The 24372-nt window shown below is 48.2% G+C and overlaps 1 protein-coding gene across 6 annotated transcripts in view; it reads left to right on the forward strand.

Annotated features, from left to right (window-relative positions):
- The window catches only part of g (adaptor-related protein complex 3, delta 1 subunit-like garnet), a 316686-nt gene that overhangs the window by 190714 nt on the left and 101600 nt on the right, over positions 1–24372 (forward strand). For all 6 annotated transcript variants that reach the window (XM_055075585.2, XM_050186104.3, XM_050186105.3 and 3 more), the window contains one exon: positions 20773–20884. In XM_055075585.2, the coding sequence (XP_054931560.1) occupies positions 20773–20884 (112 nt within the window). The remainder of the gene's footprint in view (positions 1–20772; positions 20885–24372) is intronic.

Raw genomic sequence — 24372 nt, forward strand, 5'->3', positions numbered from 1 at the left:
CCTGGTGGACGTCTTCGAGAGGTTGTGCATGCAGGCGGGTTGACTCTAAAGCTGAAGAAAGCTCAAATAGCTGAGACTCACATTTCCCTATTGGGCTTTACTATCAACAGGTGTTATCTTCTGCCGTGCATAGAGAAGGTCCGAGCTATTCTAGAATACCCAATGCCGGCGAACATTCAGGGCCTTAGGCACTTTTTGGGAATGGTGAACTACTATAGACAGTTCATCCCAAATTTTGCCACTCTCCAAGCGCCCTTGACCGCACTGTTGAAAAAGTCGTCATGATGGAGCTAGGGTCCTGAGCAAGGAGGGTGCCTTTCATGCACCATTCTGAGCTCTAGTGGCCACAGTCGAACTGAAGCTGTCCGACCTCAACAGGGAGTTCGTTGTCCAAGCTGACACAAGTGACCTGGGTCTTGGGGCTATGCTGCTTCAAGAGCATGACGGCATTCTCCGACCAGTTGCCTCTGCCAGCCGGTCACTTGCCGCCAAGTGCAACTACAGTGTGACCAAAAGGGAGTGTCTCGCTATAGTTTTTGCTCTCCGGAAGTTTGACTGCTACGTCAACGGAGTGCCATTTGTGGTAGGGAGGGACCACATGCCACTCACCTGGCTTAAGCGCTTGCATGAGCCCTCGGGCTGCCTTGTGCACTGGGCATTGACACTGCACCGGTACAACTTTGTTGTGCGCTACTGGAAAGGGAGTTCGAATGTGGTGGCTGAAGCCCTGTCGCGCGCCCCCGTTTTGGCGTCTTACTCTTCAGTCCGTCACTCCCATGAGCATTTGCACCAAGTAGAGATAAGAGCGTTTGTCTTCAATGGCTCGAACGGCGCGACCCCCGATGGCGAAGCGCAACCCACATTGCCAACCTCTGGAGAGGACGTTTACCTGGTGGACCCCATTACTTCCTCTGGTATAATCTTCAGCAGGCAAGAACTACTAAAGGCGCACCAGAGCGATCCATTTAACATTGAAGGGCTCACAGAGTCGAGCGAAGCCGTCGGGCGCGCACGTGCAGCTTGTATTGCTGTTGACGCCGAGTGCGATACCGCTGGTATTGTTTCTGGCACATTGGATATGTAAGTGCTTGATGCCCATGGAGTTCTCCTGCACTATATCCCATCTGAGGAGGCTCCCCAGGAGTCTTTCAAGGTGGTGATACCCTGCAGTCTAAGAAAAGCCACCTTAAGCTATTTCCACGACTCGCGGTTGGCCAGACATGCAAGTGGTCTTAAGACTTTCCAAAAGTTGTGCTGCTCTGTTACCTGGCTAGGCATGAAGCGTGGCGCTCTTCACTATGCCCGCTCATGCCGTGTGGGCCAATGGGTGAAGCGTCTCGTGGACAGACCCCCCCGGGATCATGCAGCCAATCGACAGCCAGCTACCCTGACAAGTCGTGCGCATATGACATTATGGGATGCTTTTGCAGAAGCTGGCGAGGCTACGTTTTTCTCCAGGCTGTCACTGCTCACTTCACGAAATGGGTTGAACTTCTTACCCTTCGGAAGTTAATGGCACGGGCAATCTGGGACAGGTTGACCGAGTTCTTTAACTGCTTCGGCTTTGCGCCGGAGCTTATATTGGACAACGCATCCCACTTCATGGCCAAGGTGTTCGTGGATGCGTGTGCTGCGTTTGGCATTAAGCACTGCAAGACAACCACATATCACCCACAGGCCAACCCGACAGAGTGCATTAACCGGAACCTCAAGCCCTTGCTCGCAGCCTTTGCCCTGCAATACAGGGATTGGGATATCTGTTTTAACGAGATAGGCTTATCCTTGCAGTCTACGGTGAACCATTCGACTGGGTACACGACGACTTTCCTCAACTTCGGGCGGGAGCTGCCAAACTCCATGTATCGCATTCTGCGGACCGCAGCAGGGCGTGCGCCACGGATGGACGCAGCCCTTGACCTGGTCTGTTCCAACCTGGCAAAAGCGCGAGCTGGACAGAAGGCTTAATACGACCGGTCTCATAGGGACGTGCACTACAGTGTCGGCGATCTTGTCCTCAGACGCAACCATATCTTGAGTGATGCTACCAAAGGCATCACTGCATCCCTGTTGACCAGGTTGTTGGGCCCATACCAAGTAGAGACCAAATGTCCCCTCTGTTATACAAGCTGGCTGACTCCCAAGGAAGGCTAGTCGGCGGTGCAGTTCACGTCTCGGATGTCAAACCTTTCGTTGCCAGAAGCAGCGACTGGGGAGAAGGGGAAGCGGTCAACGAATCGCAGGCAAACCATGACACAGCTGGCCCCAGGCCACGCCACCGGTACAACCGGTGGAAACGCACCTAAGCAGCTTTTCTCCCGCCAGCTCGTAGCCAGCCTTCATTCCCTACCACGCAGGTGAACGGAGAAATGCAGCTACAGTGCAAGGGCACACATTAAAGCGGTGACAGGCCCTTCTGACCTAATATACCCTCGAGTGCTGACCCAGCCTTTTAGTGACACGACTAAGGAATTTCCACTTCCCAGCAGGTAGATGGACGTTACTCCCTACCACCGTGGTAAATGGAGAAAATTAACGGTTTTGGGGGGGGGGGGGGGGGGGGGTGCGCACGTTGAAGCGGTGATGGGCTCTTTTAGCCCAATATACCTTCTTGTGCAGTCCTGGCTCGTGCTGAACGCCAGCCAGAGGTGAGAGACCCCCCCCCCCCCCCCCCCCGACCACGATTACTTACCAGGCTGGGGGCTTAGCTCTCTAAGTACTAAGTACACTGGAGCGGAAGGAAGCACGCATCCTTATTGGCCCAATACTCCTTCCCATCTAGCCCCAAGGACTACTCTGATTGGGTCACTTCGGTGGCACATCAGAGGCTGCACTTTCCTTTATGCATTGCCTGACCCTCATCGCATCACTTTCCTTGTTCGCTTGTCCGCTAGTGACTTCCGTGATGCCCTCAAAAAAGCGGCCGTACCCTGCGTATCGCCACTCAAAGCCGAAGCTCTGCGCAGTGGCTCCTGCTCGTGACATCAAGGCTTTGCATTGCTCCTCCAAGCCGGCCCAGAAGTCACCCAGGCCAGCACCTGCCCATGCACCCTCTACTCCTGCCCCCCACAAGAAGCAGCTGTCTTATCGGAATGTGGCAACGCAGGCCTTCCAGCAAAGTCAGGAGGCTTCAGTGGCGTTTGTCTCCACTCAGCGTTGGTGATATCAACGGGAAGTGGGAATCGGAATGGTGTTACGGGACCACCCCCACCCTTTCTGGGGCCGCACTCTCTCAGACCAGACCCAGGCGACTGGTGCTGCAGCAATGCCGGTGGAACCATCGGAAACATTCTGCAACACGTGTAGGGTGCTTGTCATGCACCCGGCGACACATAACTTGTCGCTGGTGCACAAGGCCAAGGCGGAAAACAAGGAAAAAAGGCTCCAGCTGCACAGCCTGCCTTCGCCCCTGAATGGCTGCACTCGGTTGCTGCAGCCCTCGCGGCTGACCCAAACTTCATGGCGGCCATTGCGGCGGCTATTAGTGCATCGACCCTGTCCGCGAAGGAGGTGGACTCTTGGCACAAGCGGGCAGTTGACATGGCCGCGGAGGATGAAGGCGCTTGCGGTCCACCGGCTATGGACTGTGTTTTCTGGATTAAATGCCAGAAATAAAGGTGGCAGTTGGTCAGACAGGCGTTGCGGTTTCTCAGGCTGGCTGCGGTCTTTGGGAGGGGAAAATGTGGGGATCGAGGTGCCCTGCCGTGCCTCGTTACCAGCCTGCGCATTGTGCTTAGCTCGATCTCCGGGAACGGCCGCCGTGATGGCAACATGGCGAACACTGCTACTTTGCCGAAGCTAATTTCCTTCGCAAACCGTGCTTCTTCCTCCCAGGGTCTAATCGCTGTCCGAACAAGTGTTGCTGGTACATGCCATGATTGGGCTCTCGAGTGGTGGCCCCCGGGCGCCCTCTCCACCCGAGCTCTCTTCGGCTGAGCGCTTTATCACTGCGGCAGATGCTCACAGGCCCACAACAAGGTGGGGTCATTGGGCCTTTACTCCCGCAACTTCTAGTTCTCACGCTTGGTGGACCGCTTCCTGGTTAGCCCTAGTGCAATGGGCACACGTACTCGATCGGTCTTGCGGTGAGCCTTTGCCCGTAAGTGCCGTGAATGTCGCACTGTGCTGTATCTTGGGTGATTGAACCTGTGTTTGTTGGTGATCTGACTCTGGAGCCTTCTCTGTGCCGTGTCGGAGAGCCGACGAACCCTGCCATAGCGCCTTTGTGCGTTGCGGAGTGGAGGAGTGTCGTGCCCTTTCCTGACTGTCGCTCGTGCGGTGAGCTTTGTGCAGAACCGTCTCCACAGCGCAGGACGCTCATGAAAGTCTGTAGGAAGCTATTGCAGAGCAGGTCCCATGTAGTCAGGGTCGATTCCTGGTTCTCAAACCACGTTCTGGCCGCATCTTCTAAGGCAAAGTACACGGGTTGCAGCTTGTCGTCGGAGTTCCAGCTGTATAATTGAGCAACCCTTTCGTATTTCCAGCCAGTTATCCGGGTCTTCAAATGATAATCCCCGGTAGGTCAGTGGCTCCCTGGGATGTTGCAGCACGGTGGGGAACACTAGGGCTGCCATTGGGGTTGTTGGCTTGGCCACGATCTTCTTGGTTGTCTCAGGAAGAAGTCTGTGTTCCGGGGGCAGGTGTTGTAGCCTGCGGCTTGCTCGATGGTCCGGTATAACAGTGGTGCTACCTTCGCGGTCCGGGCTTGCATCACGGCTTGTCGGCGGATTCGGTACATGAAATCAAAGCACCTCCAGCAGAACTCACATAGTAGTGACGATCACAAACACAGTAGCAAAACTGTAAATGGTGAAACTAAATCATTATTGGGCGTACCTATGCGCAGAAGAGCAGGCTACACTCAAAACACAATGATAGCGGCAAACACAGTTGCAATTGTTGAAAATCTGCTCTGTCGATCAAGCGCGTTGGCTTTTATACATCAGTGATAGAAGGCTCCAGAGTAATCGCTGGTGCCCACATGTCTTCCAGAAAGTTCTACACAATTCACGTCGCACATGCAATCAGATTACAGAAGCTTCGGTGACAACAGACAGCACATAGAACCATCGATAATATTCGAGAAGCTTCTGATACGTGCAGGCACGTCCCGTGCTGGGTGATAACATTTGTCAGGCAGTGAAAAGCGGTCACCCGATAAACAGCTACGTGTGTTAATATGAGCTCTTTGTCCAAATTTTGAGGTGCATATTTCCTTTATCATAATATGTTTAGTGGTGTGCAAATACTGAATTATCACTGAATAGAATTGTGAATGTTCCACTAATTCAGTTCGCAAATTGAATACAGTGAACAACTGATTTTTCTGACGCTTGATAATACAGGCACCTTCATGGCACTGCCATGTACTCCATAGAGCTAGTGTATCAGGATGACTGAAAGTTCTGACACTGACACCATCTGCTGTCCGATCTTTTGCGACTGTGCCATGACTGCAGGTTCGGAATGGCATTAATCAAAGCCACCATCACCACCGTTTTGATTATCACGCATCCTCAAACTGGCACTCTCACATGCCAATCAGCTGGCAGTGTAGCCATTTGTGTTTGGCCAAATAGTGTTAGGTGTGTGGTCATGTGCTCATTTGTGGTCATGTGCTTATTTGTGGTCGTGTGCTCAATGTGGTCATTTTGTGCTGGCACGCACTCTACAATGCTTGGCCTAGCTGTTTGGACATTTGCTAAGAAAGTTCCTGCTGTTCAGTTCCGTGTTTTTCATTCAAAGGATTCGTTGCTGTCAGCAATGGTGCCAACTCCATCTTGGTCATCCTCACCAATGGCTTGCCACATGCCAGTTTCTTATGTCAGCTTCTCCGCAATACAGCGATACGACGCAGTCAAGCATATGCAGTTTGTTGCAGTGAAGCTTACCATGAGGGGAAAGGAACCACTGTCACAGGACATAGTATGTGTTCTTTGGTTATACATGCGTGCACTCACTGTCTCCTTCCACAGTACAAGCACTGAGGTGCCTAATAACTGCTGGCAGCCATTCAAAGCTATATTGAACATGACTGTGGTAATATGAGCCCGCAATAAAAGGCATGCATTTGCTTTTTCGGATGCTTTCGCAGTCCATAGGGAGCCCCAAAAAATCAGATGGCTATATTTGCTGCTCGATTTTTCAAATATTTGGTATATTTGATGAAACACCCAGAGTGGTCAGCCCCTTAATGTGCATAGCCTTTTCACGGTGTATGTTCCAAGTCGGTGCAAGGTTGGTCGGCCAATAGGACCGTTTGAGATGATAACCTGATGCAGACCAAATGAAGGGTGAGAAAAGCAGCCCCTATTTCAGAAAATGCGAAAGCATGTGCAGAGGTCAGACTGATCAGCCACTGGAAGCCACAGATTGTATCGGATATGCGCGTTCACACACACATATTCATGCAGTTCGGAACTTTCTGTCCACATGCAAGTTTAAGCACACAGATGAACATGGTAGGCATGCCTGTGGACCCGAATGCCCCTTCAACAGCAGTCAGGCCATTTAGGCCTATTCGGTGCTGCTTCATCAACTGCCAGTAACTAAAGTTGTGATTTGGTGCTGAATAGATGCAGATGTATTCGCAGCAGCTGTACTGTACTTGGAAAGCTGGCAAACTGCCTCACTACTGAAAGCAAGTTTATGAAATGGCACCAACAAAGTTCACGGCCACCACCTTTGCCACACATCGTATGGTGGCCTCTCATTCTTGATGCCAGACGCACATTGGTCTTTTTTTGTAGCTTTGAGCAACTCCTTACAAGTCTATTTTTTTATTTACATGGTGGGCACCAAAGTGCCATGCGACTAGTGCACTGGCCACCTGGCTGACATCTGCACCGATGACGGATAGACTTGGAGAGCGAAGGGAGGGGAAGTGCCTCACACAAACTTGCCAGGACCCTCCAGATTTCGGAACCTTTCACGGGTGGCCAATGATGCTGAACACTACTATAAAAATGATTCTACTCTATATTGTCAGCACAACCACGGATTGACCCACACCATGCCAACGATGGCTACACGTGAAGCAGTACTCGAGTAGCACTGTGCGTATTTCGCCATCACCGCCTTTTACTGCTGTCGGTGATTAAAATGGCGCCCAAAGGACGGCGCTGCGATTTTTTGCGCAAAATGCATATGTGCGGCTATGGAGAAACTGAGCCAAGACAGAGCATTGGATTTACTATTGTAGCTGCTCATGGTCAAGTGGCATGGGCCGTTCGGGCATCCCATGACATCCTATGTACATGGATGCTACTAGTGTGTGGGTTTGTGTGGGTTTCATGAGCCAGCAAGAACAGTGCAAAGTCAAGCGAAACCAAAAATTTCCACTGCCTGCCGTTGTCCAGAGTAACGTCCACAAGTTTTTTCTAAATTACAAATAGAACTGGACACGTAGCATTTTTTCCAGCTTATAACGCAATGCCATGTTCTTTTTTTTTTTAAGAGTGGTTTAGTACTAGTGACAGAATTATAATGATGAGTGCGCACGTCATCAGGCTAGTACTTGAATGTCCTGGGGCAGTCTCAAATTCTGTCCTGCATCTACCTCAATTTCTCGCTTAGTAAGCTCTGTTCGTGATAGTATTGACGCCTTAGGAGTTCTCGAGCATAAAAGTTTAACTTTAGCTTAGCTTCATATTTGCCTTTAGTGTCCCATTAAACTGAATATCTCCTTAAATATTCAGTACAACATATCTTGACTACTTTGTTATCTTCAGAGTGCAAAAAGCTCTTAATTCTATTCAACATACGTTCTATATAGATAAAAAATATTTTCCAGGCTATAGAATTAAGCTGTAATCAGAGTTGGCTTATTAATTTAGTGTTCCCTTTAATAATAGTTTACCATATGGTATATCTTGATTCCTAGGTACCTAAGTAAAAGATAGCTTGCAATATTCTTGTTATGCACTGCGGCCGCAAGTGGAAACGGATTCTGGCTGCTGAAAATACCAGCAACAGTGCTGCAGAGTGACAGTTCAAAGTGAGCAGCCTGGGTACAGTGTACTAGAATAGGGGCATTGTGTTCAGATGGCGGAACGCGCCATGCACTGCTTTGAAGCTGGGAGCGTAGACAGGTCCCAGATGTATGCGACGGCGCTGCAGTCGCATGGGTTGTATGGACGCGTTCTCTGTGTGATGCGGCCAGTTGCAGCGTGCTTCCTCTGAAGGTATTCCTCGAGTTTCTGTCTCATTGGAAGTCACATGCAAAAGGTCTTTGTGGCTTTTTGAGCCAGTCGGCGGCAGATGGGCTCCATGTGACATTGTGCAGCACTTTGGCTCTGTTAGAATACTACTTGGAAGGAGAGGGTTTTAAATACCTATTGACATCTACACTAAGACAATATAAGTTGGGGAATTTCTTCTGAGGCAGTCGTGAAGATCCAACGACCACCCAATGCCGTCTCAATTTTTTATTGTTGTCAATTGCCTGTCTTTTTGTAACTTGGCGAAGGCAATGCAAACAGGGAACACAGAGGTCAGTAAAGTTTTGGTATCGCTACTTCACTCACCTGATAATCTGACAAGGAAGGGCAAGTTGCGTCACTTGATGAATGTTTATTGCAAAAGAAGGTAGATGCCAAGCAGGGAAGCTCTTTGGCTTTGGGCTATGTACGCACATATTGTTTTGCCTTCTTTTCTACAACAGCAGCTGAGGAGCTATAGGCGCTTGACGTTGGGTCGTGGATTCCGCGGCCACGTTTTTATGAATGCGAACCGCAAAAGAAAATGTGTGTACCTGGAATCTAAGTTGGTTTAAATCTATTCGATGTCCTTTACTACAGCGTTATTTCCAGCCGAGTTTTCCGTCCGAATAATTTCTGGTTTTATGTGGCAGCGTGGCTCAAAACAAATTTAGCAGCTTTACGCCACTACTTCGGTGTCTGGAAAACCTTTGCTGTCAGGTTAATAAATCCATCTAATGGTCGTTGAGATGCACTAGGAGTGCACATATAATTCGTCTCTTATATGAAGTGAGTTTCAGGGATGCATCTTAACATCCGTTGAGCATTTGCACGTCTATTTGACTGCAACAGAAACTGATTATCAAAATGTCAACATACAGTGCTGGCGCTGCACCGTCTGTTCCGTACAGCCCATGTTCCTACAGCACCATCTCGTGCTGTCTACATGAAGCGCCTCAGCGGCGAGCGCTTCCTGAACACACTGCCCCTATTGTAGTACACTGTAGCCTAGGCTGGCGGCAATGAAAAGCACTTCTTTCATGCAGCAGGAAAAGACAATGTTTTCTAGATCCTAGAAAGGCGGCATTTCTTAAATCGTGGAGAACTTGGCAACATATGTAATGCATCAATGCTCTACATGATCATCATCATCACCATCATCAGCCTGTTTTATGTCTACTGCAGGGCGAAGGCCTCTCCCTGCAATCTCCAATTACCCCTGTCCTGCGCCAACCGATTCCAACTACCACCCGCGAATTTAATAATTTCATCGCTCCACCTCGTCTTTTGTCATCCTCGATTGCGTTTTCCTTGTCTAGGTAACCATTCTGTAACCCTAATGGTCCAACGTATATCTAACCTGCGCATTACATGACCTGCCCAGCGCCATTTTTTTCTCTTGTCAATTAGAATATCATCTAGGCCCTTTTGTTCTCTGATCCAAAACGCTCTCTTTCTGTCTCTTAATGTTATGCCTAGCAATCTTCATTCCATCGCTCTTTGCACGGTCCTTAACTTGTTCTCAAGCTTCTTTGTCAGTCTCCAAGTCTCTGCCCCATAAGTCATCACTGATAAAATGCACTGATTGTACACCTTCCTTTTCAATGATAATGCTAAGCTTCCAGTCAGGAGCTGGCAATGTCTGCCGTATGCGATCCAACCTATTTTTATTCTTCTGTGAATTTCCTTCTCATGATCAGGGTTCCCAGTGATTAATTGACCTAGGTAAACATACTCCTTCACACACTCTAGAGGCCGACTGGTGATCCTTAACTCTTCTCCCTTTGCCCGGCTATTTATCATTATCTTTGTCTTCTGCATATTAATCTTCAACCCCACTCTTAAATTTTCCCTGTTAAGGTCATCAATCATTTGTTGTAACTCGTCTGCATTGTTGCTGAATAGAACAATGTCATCAGCAAACCGAAGGTTGCCGAGATATTCGCCGTTAAAACTTGCTCCTAAGCCTTCCCAGTTTAACAGCTTGAATACTTCTTCCAAGCATGCAGTGAATAGCATTGGAGAGATTGTGTCTCCCTGTCTGACCCCTTTCTTTATAGGTATCTTCCTGCTTTTCTTGTGTAGAATTAAGGTAGCTGTAGAACCTCTGTAGATATTTTCCAAGGTATTTGCATAGGCGTTCTGTACTCCTTGATTACGTAATGCCTGTATGACTGCTGGTATCTCTACTGAATCAAATGCCTTTTCGTAATCTATGAAAGCCATATAGAGAGGCTTATTGTACTCTGCGGATTTCTCGATAAGCTGATTGATGACATGGATGTGATCCATTCTAGAGTATCCCTTCCTGAAGCCTGCCTGTTCCCTTGGTTGACTAAAGCCCAGTGTTGCCCTTATTCTATTGGAGATTATGTTGGTAAAAATTTTGTATAGTACTGTGAGTAAGCTAATTGGTCTTTAATTAACGTCTCCCTTTTTGTGGATTAGTATAATGTTTCCATTCTTCCAGTTTTCTGGGACCCTTGCAATCGATAGACACTTCGTATAAAGAGCTGCCAATTTTTCAAGCATTATGTCTCCTCCCTCTTTGATTAAATTGACTGTTATTCCATCTTCTCCTGCCGCTCTTCAACGTTTCATCTCTTGCAAGGCCCTTCTGACCTTATCGCTAGTTATGGGAGGAGTTCCTGTATCTTGTTCATTACTGTTTCTAATTGAGGTTTCCTGGCCCTCTGGGTACTGTACAGGTGAGTATAGAATTCATCCGCTGCTTTTACTATATCTTTGAGATTGCTGATGACATTGTTACGTAGGAAGATGACGACGATAAGCTATATACAAGTATATTTACAAGGCAATACGCCGCACTTGGCTAAAAGGCAACAGCCCGCGCTAGCCTCTATTCGTCGTCGTCATCTTCACCCTGCTCATCTCTTTGTCATCGCAAATACTGTTCCGCAGCACTACCCCCGGTGGCAAAAGCGCCGTCCCGGAGCGACTAAACGCCGGATTCGGAAGCAGTGTAGTAGGCCTTGAGCCTACTGACGTGCACAACATCACTAGATGCCAGAGTAGAGGACGAGGTTGAACGCACGGGAGCAATTTCGTATGTCACAGGGGTTACCTGGCGCAGCACGCGGTAGGGCCCTGTATATCGTGAGAGGAGCTTCTCTGAAAGTCCGACGTGATGAGAGGGTGACCACAGGAGCACGAGCGCACCAGGCGAAAACTGTACGTCATGGTGGCGGGCGTTGTACTGACGCTGCTGAGTGGTTTGCAAGGCCGTCAGTCGAGTACGGACAAGCTGGCGTGCATGGTCCGCGAGGCCATCGCCCTCGCGCACATACTCACTTGTTGAGATCGCAGCAGGAGGAAGTGCCGTGTCTAGGGACAAGGTCAGTTCGCGACCGTACAGTAGGTAAAATGGAGAAAATCCGGCGGTGTCGTGCTGGGAAGAATTATACACAAATGTGACGTAAGGAAGGGTAACGTCCCAGTCGTGGTGGTCCTTGGAAACGACGTACTTGGACCGCATATCGGTAAGAGTACGGTTTAACCGCTCTGTCAGGCCATTGGTTTGAGGATGGTATGAGGTAGTCAGCTTGTGTTGAATGGAGCAGGAACCCACAATGTCGGCGAAAACTTTCGAGAGGAAGTTACGACCACGGCCAGTAAGCAGCTGTCGCAGGGCGCCATGAAGTAAGATAATGTCATGCTAAAGAAAGTCCGCGACATCAGTGGCGCAACTAGTAGGGAGAGCCCGCATGGTGTAATCAGGTGGTGTAATCAGTTGCGACGGCTACCCATTTGTTCCCAGAGGATGACGTGGGAAAGGGACCGAGGAGGTCTAATCCAACACGAAAGAACGGTCCCACAGGGACGGTGATCGGCTGGAGATGACTGGCAGGTAGCACCGGAAGTGTTTTTCGACGCTGGCAGGGATTACAGGCAGCAACATATGATGGATCCACACGACAGACTAAATCCGTCGTTCCTGCGACGGACGGCGCATCACGTGACTACGCGTGATCGATTCATGCCGTCCCTGCGGCGTCCGCAACCCCCATGAACGGAAAATGCAGAGCTTTTTTTTGCATCCGGATTCTGGGGGTCGAATGCTGCGGATTTAGCTTAACATGCTTTACAGTCTGGCAACAAGCGCAGCTTTGGCATCTTTCTGAAACAGCTTCATCGCTGTTGACACCATTTGTGCCTGTTTGCACACGCGACTCGCACAAGTGGTTCTTTATTCTATGACAAGAGCGACTGCAATAAACTTGAGTGACGAGGGAACTTTACTCTTCTTGCATTTCGTGGAGCAGATCCCCGCGTTGTGGGACATGACTCTCACCGATTACGCGGACGAGAGCGAAAGAGACGATTTGGCAGCAACTGAAGAAACTGCTCTCTTGTCACTCGAAGCAGCCTCCGGTATTCTTCAATGTTACCGACCAACAGCTCTCGGTACAAGTGGTTTTGCATACCGAGATGCTTGTTGGCGTTCTAGTCCTTTTGCCAACAAGACCTCTTTCGATGAAACAAGCACTCGTCATCATCCAATTCAGACGAAACAACAGCCGTTGCGGCCAACCGCTGTTTCCTTTCGATCTCCATCTTCATTCAGAGTGAAAAACACGTATGACAGCGTGTATTACACCGATGGCACCATCTAGAATGAGTAGAAACAAGCAAACATTTGTAACTTACGGCCACTGAGATCCGCTTGGGCCGCCGCAACATCTTTGAGGCCATGTTCAGCCAATAAAGCCACTCTAAGCCTGCACGCCTAGAATCTGAGTGTGGCTTTCGTAAACAGTGCCAACTCATCGCGAATACTTTGCTGTTGAAGCTTTTGGACATAAATTTGAACCAAATACAAGCCTCAGTTTGAAAGTTACGGACCACACAGTGGACGACGACGACGACGTGACAGGTTCGAGGCGAACGGCAGTCGCTTCGGGCAATGCCGCCATCTTTATTTTTCCGGTGCGGTCGTCTGCTCACTCCGTCCGTCGTCTGGATGCACTTCGCAGCCGGACGGGCGGCGGAATAAGCATCCACGGAGCAGATTTTCGCGGAACGGTCTGTCGTGTGGATCCACCAATAGCGCCGGACGGAGCGAGCAAGACCAGGCCAATAAAAACGGCGGCGGATGCGGTCGTACGTGCGGGTTACCCCAAGATGTCCTGCAGTGGGTGCGTCATGCATATCAAAGAGCACAGTCTGTCGTAGATGTTTTGGCACGACAAGAAGATCAGAGCCATCATGGAGGAAGTTCCTTCGGTACAGAATGCCACCCTGGAGGACATATCGGTGAACGGAGGCGTCGGTAGGTGTAGAGTGCAGACGCTTAATAAGTATTGACAGCGATAGGTCTCGGTACTGCTCATCGGTGATGTTAGCGAAGGCAGACACAGAGAAAATGCCGTTAGCGGTACTACTGTCGGCGTCGTCAAGCTCGTCTACCGGGTAGCGAGACAGGCAGTCAGCATCCTTGCGTAGTTGGCCAGATTTGTAGGTGACAGAGTACGAATATTCTTGGAGGTGTAAGGCCCAGCGACCAAGTCTTCCTGTAGCATCTTTCAGTGAGCATAACTAGCAAAGCGCGTGATGGTCTGTGACAACGAAAAAGGGTCGGCCATATCAGTATGGGCGGAACTTCGCAACCGCCCAAACTAGGACCAGACACTCACGCTCAGTGATGGAATAGTTGCGCTCCGCGGGTGAGAGGAGCCTGCTCGCGTAAGTGATAACACGGTCGTGGCCACACTGGCGTTGGGCCAGTACTGCGCCAATTTCATGACTGCTGACATCAGTACGGACTTCGGTAGGCGCAGAAGGATCGAAATGGGCCAGAACGGGAGGCGTTGTGAGAAGGTCAATTAGAAGAGAGAATGCAGAGGCCTCATTATTGCCCCACTGGAAAGGGGCGTCTTTATTCAAAAGCTGGGTTAGTGGACGTGCTATGGCCGCGAAATTTTTCACGAAACGCCGATGAAGCTGCGCACATCCTTGACACACTTTGGAACAGGGAAGTGCGTACCAGCATGGATCTTGCCTGGGTCCGGTTATACTCCGTTCACGTCAACGAGATGTCCAAGGACGGTAATCTGGCAACGCCCGAATTGGCACTTCGATGCGTTCAGTTGCAGACCGGCTCGCCGAAAAACATCCAGGACTGCTGAGAGGCGCTCGAGGTGCGTAGCAAACGTTGGGGAGAATACTATAACGTCGTCCAAGTAGCACAGGCACGTGGACCATTTAAAACCGTGAAGAAGGTAGTCCATCATGCGTTCAAGAGTGGCAGGAGCATTAAATAGACCGAACGGCATCACTTTGGATTGATCAAGACCGTCGGGAGTTACAAAAGCAGTCTTCTCGTGGTCGAGATCGTACACGGCAATCTGCCAGTAGCCGGAGAGAAGGTCAATAGAGGAGAAATGGCGAGCATTGTGGAGGCAGTCAAGGGCGTCATCAATCCAAGGTAGGGCATGCACGTCCTTTTTGGTAACCCTGTTAAGGTGCCGATAATCCACGCAAAAGCGCCATGAGCCATGTTGTAGTTTGGGCCAAAGGACGGTCGTTAAAGTAAAAAGTATCGTGGTAGGAAAACAGAACGCGGTAGAGCTCATGAGCTTGCTTGGACGGCATGTCGGGCGCAATCATTTTCTGTAAGTAGGCGATGGTACAAGTTGCCGACTGCGATGGTAGAGGAGGATCGGCTGAATTGTCGTCTACTGCAATAGATTCTACTGAGTGATCCTCGAATAAGCAAAGGTAGTGCCAGAGACATCCCGCGTGGCAGCACTTGTGTCGTCAAGCCAAAATTGATCACTGGCAAGCAGACGCAATTCGCCGTAATAAATAAAACTGTATGAGGTACTGTGATCCCGTGTGTAAAAAGGACGTCTTGCATAGGAGCCGTGATGTAGTGACCATCGGGGACTGGTGGGGATGACACGAAGTCAACGTAAGTCAGTGCCGAAGGTGGCAAGCGACAAAGTCGACGGAACTGAGGCGGCTGGGGTGTGGTTCAGCGGGATCCAGAACAGGCAGGTCAAGGCGTAGAGTACTGGCGGAACAATCGATGAGAGCAGAATGTGCAGAGAGGAAGTCTAAGCCGAGGATGATGTCATGGGGACAGTAGGTGATGACTGTGAATGGCACGATAGTGGAGCGATCGGCGAAGGAGACGCGGGCGGTACACATACCAATTACGGAGGCTGTTCCGCCATCGGCGACACGCACAACAGGCGTCGTGGCGGGCGTGATAATTTTCTTGAGCCGGTTACGAAGGTCAGCGCTCATTACGGACAAATGCGCCCCAGTGTCTATGAGTGCAGACACAGAAACGCCGTCGACTTGCACGTCAAGAAGGTTCAGATGAGTGGGCAACGTCAGTAGAGGATTTGGCGGTGTAGGGGGCAATGCAGCGTCACCTCGAGGCGCTGCATCGTCTAGTTTTCCGGCTGGGAGCGGCGTCCGAAGGGAGTCGGCGAATAGGAGCGACGGGGCTGGGGAGAGTGAGATTGTCGTCATTGGGGCGAAGGCAAACGAGAATAGGGGCAGTTCGGCGCAGGAGAATCTGTGGCGGCATTATCGGAGCGGGCAGCATAGGGACGAGAAGGGCCACCTGGGAGGCGAGAGTAGGCAGTATAAGTAGACCGGTTCAGGGAACTCCAGCGACTGCGACAGTGCCGAGAAATGTGCCCGATTCGATGGCAGTGAAAACAAATGGGCTTGTCGTCTGCAGTGCGCCATTCAGACGGGTTGCGGAAAAGTGGTGGGTAAGAAGATGCAAGACGGGGCAGAATCGAAGAAGCCGGGTGGGAATCAGGGTGATGGGCCGAGCAGATGGTGTGAAGACCCGTGTTTGCGAACTCCTGGCGGACAACTGCCTGGATCAGGGAAACTGTGACTGCAGGTGCATTGGAGGGGCTGGAATCGAAGGCAGCTGGATAGGCGGCCTCGATCTCGTGCCAGACGATTCTGGTAACATCGCCAGTGTTGTTGGGATGAGGAGCATCGGCACAGGAAGATGTCACTGGGGTGTTGGGCAAACTGCTGGTCGATACGTCAGCTTTTAGCGAGTTCCTGGCGGCGGCACTCTTTTATGACTGCATCCACCGTCGCCACGTTGTTAAAAACGAGCAAGTTGAATGCCTTTGAGGATGTGGGAGACCTTGTCGGACTCGGTCATGTGTGCGTCAACTTTGCGGCACAGTGCCAAGACGTCCTGAATGTACGTGACGTAGGGCTCTGTTGACGTCTGCACACGGCCGGAAAGCGCCTTCTGCGCGGCAAGTTGGTTACCATAGGGGTTGCCGAACAAGTCTCGGAGCTTTTGCTTAAGTGAATCCCAACTGGTGAGCTCATCTTTGTGGATCCGAAACCAAACTCAAGGTGTGCCACCGAGGTAAAAGACTACGTTGGCGAGCATGATAGTAGGGTCCCACCGGTTATTGCGGCTGACGAGTTCGTAAAAGCTGATCCAGTCCTTGACGTGTTCCCCATCTTTGCCCGAGAATACGCCAGGATCACAGGGAGTGGGGAGAGTGATGTAGGTTGTCGAAATGGCAGCAGGTGTCGGAGCCGGCGGAGTCAAGTTGTCGTCGCCGGGAGCCATGAAGGAAGGCTCGACGTACCGTACACTGCGAAGCTCCGTGACGAGGTACAGGGAACGTCCACCTCCACCAGATATGTTACGTAGGAAGACGCCGACGAAAAGCTATATACAAGTATATTTACAAGGCAATACGCCGCACTTGGCCAAGCGACAACAGTCCGCGCTAGCCTCTAATCGTCGTCGTCGTCTTCACCCTGCTCGTCTCTTTGTCATCGCAAATAGTATTCCGTAGCAATATTACCCTGCTTATCTTTTAGTACATACATCTTGGTTTGTTCTATGCCAAGTTTCTTTCTCACTGATTTCAGGCTGCATCCATTTTTTTACGGCTTCTTCAGTCTTTCTCACATTATAGTTTCGAATATCTCTTATTTTCGCCTTGTTGATCAGTTTTGACAGTTCCACGAATTCTATCCTATCGCTTGAGTTGGACACTTTCATTCTTTATTTCGTTATTAGGTCCTTTGTTACTTGGGAGAGCTTGCCCACTGGTTTCCTTGGTGCCTTGCCTCCCACTTCAATTGGTGCCTCTGTAGCCAGCTTAGTTGCGGTTTCATTCATTACCTCTATGTCATCTTCACCTCTGTTCTAAGGCTGCATATTTTCAAGTGCCAGCCTGTTTGCCCTTACTGCCTCTAGGTTGACCTGTTTCTTCTTGACCAATTTTACTCTTTCTCTGTTTAAATTGAGGTGAATCCTAGCCCTCACTAACCTATGATCACTGCACTTTACCCTACCTATCACTTCTACATCCTGCACTATGCTGGGATAAGCAGAAAATATGAAGTCAATTTCATTTCTTGTTTCACCATTAGGGCTTTGCCAGGTCCACTGTCTGTTGCTGCGCTTCTTGAAAAAGTTGTTTATTATTCGAAGCTTATTCCTTTCTGCGAATTCTATCAGCATCTCTCCTCTAGCGTTCCTAGAATTGACGCTGTAGTTGCCAATTGCTTGTTCATCAGCCTGCTTTTTCCACACTTTTGCATTGAAGTCGCCCATTACTACAGTATATTGCATTTACACTTTTCTCATCGCTAATTCAACATCTTCATGAAACTGATCTACTTCCTCTTCATCGCGACTGGATGTTGGAGCGTAGGCTTGTACTACCTTTAATCTATACCTTTTATTAAGTTTGATTACGACTACAGCTACCCTCTCATTAATGCTGTAGAATTCGTCAATGTTGCCCACTATGTCCTTACAGATTATGAATCCTACCCCGTATTGCTTCTTATCTAGGAGACCTCTATAGCAGAGGACATGTCTGTTGTTCAGCAATGTATAAGCCTCACCAGTTCTTCTAATCTCACTAAGGCCGATGATATCGCAAACAATGTCTGATAATTCCTTAAAGAGTCCTGCTAAGCTAGCCTCACTCGTGAGGGTTCGGGTGTTAAAAGTTGCAAGGGTCAGTTTCCATTGGCGGCCTGTTCGGATCCAGAGATTCTTAGCACCCTCTGCTGCGTTACAGGTCTGACCGCCGCCTTGGTCGGGTGCTCCGCAGTTGCTGGGGGCTGAGGGCCATTGGGTAATTGAGTGAGCCATTTGGGAGGGAGTTGCCGAATACTGCACCAGGGAGGCCAATTCCAGATCTGGTGAGGGAGTGTCTTGTTGAAGCTTTGTGGGCCTTCCTAATTTGGTTGTACCTGGATTAGTATAGCCCCACTCGCTCTCAGCATCTTTTGCCGGTGACAGGCGTCACCCAAGCCTGCAGAAGCTCTTTATCGGGGGTTGTCAAACTGGGTTCCGCAAGGAGTCAGTATGAATTTGACTATCTTGTCTCTCTCAATTCACGAAGCCATCGTGGGCCACATTGGCACTTTAGTAGTCTTTGAGCAGCAACAGACCCATGTGGCAGTGGCGCGCAAAGCTTATCATGCTAATTGCAAGCCCACAGTGGTTGTACTGAGTGCCTTTAATTCGTGATAATGAGTGCACTTTGTAACATGTGAGCGGGAATCAACTCGGAAGTTCGGCAAGCTTTCAGCCACTTGTCTGACTGGTCGACTCTTGTTTCTGACGAATGACGATAATGACCATCTGAACAGCATATTGTAACAGACATGCGGGGTGCATTTACACATTATTGGTGGCTCAAGCGTGGCAGTATTGGCATGGCACAGTTTTGGTACAGGCTGGTCTGCTATATATACGGCTGGCATGTATGCGTGGCACAGCCTAGTCAGGCAAATGTTTGCCTTTAGCTGTGTCTGTGAAGACAATTTGAATATTTTTTTAAATAAATCAATAAAGAAAGAAAGAAAAATATATCAGGCGTTCACACTATATCGTGCTTGTTGTGCATTCAAGAATCTCTAGCATTTAGGCAATAAAGGATTTGGAGAATTGAATGAGTAGCAGAAAGACAATGCTGCTCCCACAGTTTGCAACTTGCAAAAATAATGTTTGAGAAATATTCAACGAACTAATAAGAGTGCAGAAATCTTTATTTTAAGCTCGAAAACCAAGTAGGTTTTTTCTGAAACAGCTCTGAAGAATCATTTTTGACAGGAAAGCAAGCTGGAAAGGTGCTCTTTCAAATGAGGCCAAGATGGCTTGGCTCTGATAAGTGGTTTCGGAATGGCCAACTGCACAAAATGTGTCATTTTCAGTGCTTTCATGGCTGAAACTGAGCATTTCAAAGCATAAAGTTATTTTTCCTTAATGACATGTAATTTAGAGTTAGTTTATTGCTAGCAGGTGTGCCATGATATGTAGATAAAAATATTAACGAAATAACACATATTTTTGTGATTTTTTTTGTTTCCAACACTTATGACCCCTTATAAAGTGAAAAGAACCAAGCTCTCCAAACTCTTTTCACTTGTTATGAAGCTTAACCCTTTGAGGGGTCGAATTATTTTGAAAAAAACTTTCCCAGGTGGTCAAATTACTTTATTGCGGATCTTGAATGTACAAAATGTATAAAGTCGGGAATAAATAGTAAAAAATAATTATGAACAGTATTTTGGTGTAGGCATCACTCAGAACTACAAAATGTGCAATAATATTGCCGAGCGTGGTACTCCTTGAAACACGGGTCTACGCACAGCGCCTTATCGCAGTCTACACACCTAAAATGCGTGTCTTCTCTCTTGGAGCGAGGAGTTGCGTTGGCGCACACATTACATCTCTGCGTGCGGCTGCCTTGGGCAGAGGTCTGAGGTACCCTCTCGCGTAAGCGCGTTGCTGCAGAGAGCGAGAATACCTCGCGAACGGCGCTGATAAACAAGCTAAGAGCAGCGCCAATCAAGATAGAAATCAACTTCCACCGCCTGCAAGAGAGTGCCGACAAAGAAAAAAATGACGTTTCATGCGCCTCCGTTGCGATCACGCGGCGAAACAGAAACCGCCAAAGGGGCGTTGCCGCAGTCTGAGCGACGCACTGAAGCTAGCAATCAGTTCTGTTTATTTCCCCAAGAAGGTAGCGCAAATTTCAAATGCTTCTTGTCAGTGCTAACGGGTGGCAGCACCTCTCGGTGAGCACGCATCGTCATTATGGCGCGAAATTTCAAACGGAGGGTCTGAACCGTACCCGTACGGCAAAGACCTTGCGGGACAGAAAACCGCCGCCGTACATGCATGGCTAAAACCTTCAAAGGGTTAAGGACTCTGCAAGTTGATACTGTACACAAAATTACTTTGTGAATAGTATGGGCTCAGAGACACAAGAGCTTAGGTAGAACTGCTGTCAAAATTAAGCCAGGGGTTGAGCTTTCCAAGGTTTGAGTGCGACTTGAGCATTCACTGACTGCTGGCATGCAAGGCTCATCTGTCTCTCTCTCTCACTCTTTCTTTCCCTTCTGTGGCATCTGTCACTTCGAGGGTCAGTCAGCGATCATGAGGAAGGCTGCTCGTAGTAGTGAACTCTTGAGTGCAAGCTCAAAGGTAATGGCAGGAATATAAGTTCTACCGTAGCAGTTATGCCAGTGTTGTGTGTTTAGATGGAAGTTACGCACTGGTGGGAACGCACCTGTTCATGTGCAGACCTCTGCATGAGGAGGAGAGGCTGCCAGCCCAGGCACAGAACAACAGCTTGTCAGCGGGCAGTGCAAAGCTTGCAGCAGAACCAGAAGGGAAGCCATCCAGAAAACACAAGGTAGGTGAAGTTTTCATTTGGAGTGGCTGGTGCAAGGCCATTCACAATATTTGGCTAGTTGTTCCTTTGTTGACTGTCACATTTACTTCTTTTAACCCTTTGCCATCATTTTGCACATAGTGTATATGTCTGGCACTGGTAGGAGTGCAGCTGGTTGTGCATCATGATGTTTCCCATTTCTCCCAAAGAGATTGCAAAAATTTGGAGTTGTCAGTCTACATCTTTAGTGCACTTTTTCTCTCCTTGGAGGGCAAATTGGCACCTCATTGCATTTTACTTGTTTGGGTACATGACTGTCTTGTGCTCAGAAAAGGGCCAATAATTAATCTGTAGTCCTTAGCCATGGCATCTGTTATAGCTCCCATTGTTTCTTTTTTCAAATTAGAACCCTTGAATCAATCGATCAATCATCACATTGTACAGACCAAAGAACCAAATTGTGGTGAAACTTTGAATCTAACTCTCTATTGGGCACATTTGTGCTCAGAAAAATAAGCAACATGCAAAGCACAATGATAGTGGCACATCTTGTGCCATGTAACAGATCGATATCTGTGACAATTTGGTAAGAAACAGTCACCGTCAAAAAGCAATGCAATGTACTCATAATAATACCATATTTACTTGCATAATAATCGCACCTCTGAATTTTGTTGTCAAAGTTCAATTTTTTTTTTTCCCGTGTAATGATTGCACCCTGAACTTGCCGCAGTGATATGTCGTGTGCCAAGTCTAGCTAATGATGATTGCGCACCATCTGTCGAATGCTACGCGAATGGCTCTTCAAGACATACCAAGCGGTCTGCACGCACCACACATTCTTAAGCAGATGCCCCATTTCATTCCTTTCATCACTCTCCGCACTTCCACGAAAAAAAAGTGACAACCAAACTTACCTTTATTATGTGTAGGCTTTATAATGGTTGTGGTCAGCAACAACAACAAAAAAGGCGTCTGTCAATTCTTGTCTGCAGTCGTGGGCACGCAACAAATCGCGGGCGGCAACTATAGTAGCTGCGTTTACACTGATACTTTAGAAGTGTACCCTATTCATATGCCGAAGCTTGTAAGACAGCTAAGATATTCGCTCACGCATAGCGGAAGCTCGCCGTATTAAGATAATAGTGAAGACAAATGCCGCAGTTTCCGCAGCGTGCCTGCCATGGGTTTTTGTCACTGACAGCCAAGCGCGCCCATCTCTGTTTCTGTCCCCTCAAAGCGGTAATGGCTATGTTATTGTCACAAACTTGCGGATAGTAACGATATTATTCATTACTGACGTGGAAGAAACTGTTTCAATGCGCGTAATGTACTCACGGGAAGAAAAAAATATTTTGTTGGCCGCCATCTTTGTTTTGCTGTCCCGCACTGTTACAATGGCAGCTGCCTATTTGTTGACTTGTTGTCATCCCGCAGCAAACGTGGGATGGAAAAAAAGAATGTTTTCTTTTCGCGGGTAATTTAACCAGCGTAATTATCGCACCCCTGAATTTGTGTCAATTTTTTTTACAAAAAAGTGCGAACATTGCACGAGTAAACACGGCATACCTTGCAGCCTGCAGCTATTTATAACATTTGCGGGAAAATGTGGCTTTGCATCTGCACATCATTTTTGGTGCTGTAACGAGGTAAACGTGGTTTTGTATTTTATGTGTGGCTTTGTTAATATGTGATATGCATACATGCACTTAAACATAACAAAGACACAAGAGCACTCACAATGCCACTAGAGTAAAACTTTGTTAATTAAGCCCTCTATAATTTGGAAGATATGATAATTTGGGCTCGTCCTCTGGTCTCCGCAGGTGTATACATTATTTAATGGAATCAAACTCGTTAATTCAGATGTTTTTGGCCGCAGACTGGTTACCGTATTTACACAATATTAAGTCTACTCGAATGCAAGTCGACCCCCCTCATATCGTGTGTGACAGGGAAAAAAAAAAAAAGAAGAGCATACCCGCGAGCGCATTCCATAACGAAAATTATGTCGTCCTAAATTATGTCGTTCATAAATTATCTTTGTCGTTCGTCCTTCCCGTGCTATGCTTCTAGTGTAATGATGTTCTCAATATGTTCTCAAGTTCTCAATACTTTTGGAATGTTTGAAATCGAACCCGATGAAATTACATCCATTATTCTCAGCTTACCAGGCAATAAATTTGCTGGACTGGATGGAATTTACCCACACATACTTAAGGAAAACACTGATATCTTGGTACCCATCTTATGCAAACTTTTTAATCATTCATTAAAATGTGTAAAGTACCCCTCTGCACTAAAGATTGCCAAAGTTGTCCCGGTATACAAAGATGGAGACCGATCCAACCCATCAAGCTACAGACCCATTTCTGTCCTAAGTGTTAATAATATTTACGAAAAGATTCTATCCAATAACATTAACAAATTCTTAGAAAAATATAACTTACTCTGTCAACGGCAATATGGATTTCGAATACATCATTCAACGGCATCTGCAGTCCTAAGCTTGACTCAATTAATTAATACAGCATTACATGCAAACAAACTGGCCGCCGTTGTATTTGTTGATTTAAAGAAAGCGTTTGATACCGTAGATCATGCTATTATGCTCAACAAATTAAACCACTATGGATTCCGCGGTGAAGTCTACAGCTTATTTTCCAGTTACATCGAAAACCGTCAACAAGCTGTAGTTATCAATAACATTGTATCATCAATTCAATATTTCCAGATCGGGGTTCCTCAAGGATCCGTTTCAGGGCCGATGTTATTTTCGTTATACTTGAATGATTTGCCGAAGGTCCTAAGTTGCTCTGATATTTTAATGTATGCCACGGCGGCCGCATTACGATGGGGGCAAAATGCAAAAAACAACGGTGTACTTAGATTTAGGTGCACGTTAAAAAATTCCAGGTTGGTCCAAATTTCTGGAGTCCTCCACTACGGCGTGCCTCATAATCAGAAGGTAGTTTTGGCACGTAATACTCCATAATTTTTTTTTTTTTATGTATGCAGATGACACTGCTATCATTGTTACAGCTCACAACCATGAGGATCTATCTAGAAGCAAAGACAAATGCTGAATTGAAAAAAATTTCAAGCTGGTTTTTCACCAACAAGCTAACGTTTAATTCAAGCAAAACCAAATATATAGTATATAGGGGCATCTGCGTCAGCAGGCGTTTGGTGTGTTGCGACAGCACGTACCCGAGCACACGAGGGTTGGACCCTCCCGCGTGTAGCCGTGCGCGGCTTAGCCGTGTCTGGGGAAAAGGGGATCCTGGAGGTTGAGCCGATCCTGGGTGTTTGGACCTTTAAGGCCTCCCGGCGGAGGCAACACACCTCTTCGGCCTCGGCTTCACATAGACGGCACCTTCGGACTGACCCACCTGGAGGATATCGGCAGTCACCTTTTCCTGTCTCTCCCTTCCTACAACCTTCGTCTTTCCCTTACTTTCCACCTTTCCTGTCTCCTTCTCTCTTCTATTTACTTCCTTCTTCTTGGC

Source organism: Dermacentor andersoni, chromosome 11 (assembly GCF_023375885.2).
Source record: "Dermacentor andersoni chromosome 11, qqDerAnde1_hic_scaffold, whole genome shotgun sequence".
NCBI classification, from domain to species: domain Eukaryota; kingdom Metazoa; phylum Arthropoda; class Arachnida; order Ixodida; family Ixodidae; genus Dermacentor; species Dermacentor andersoni.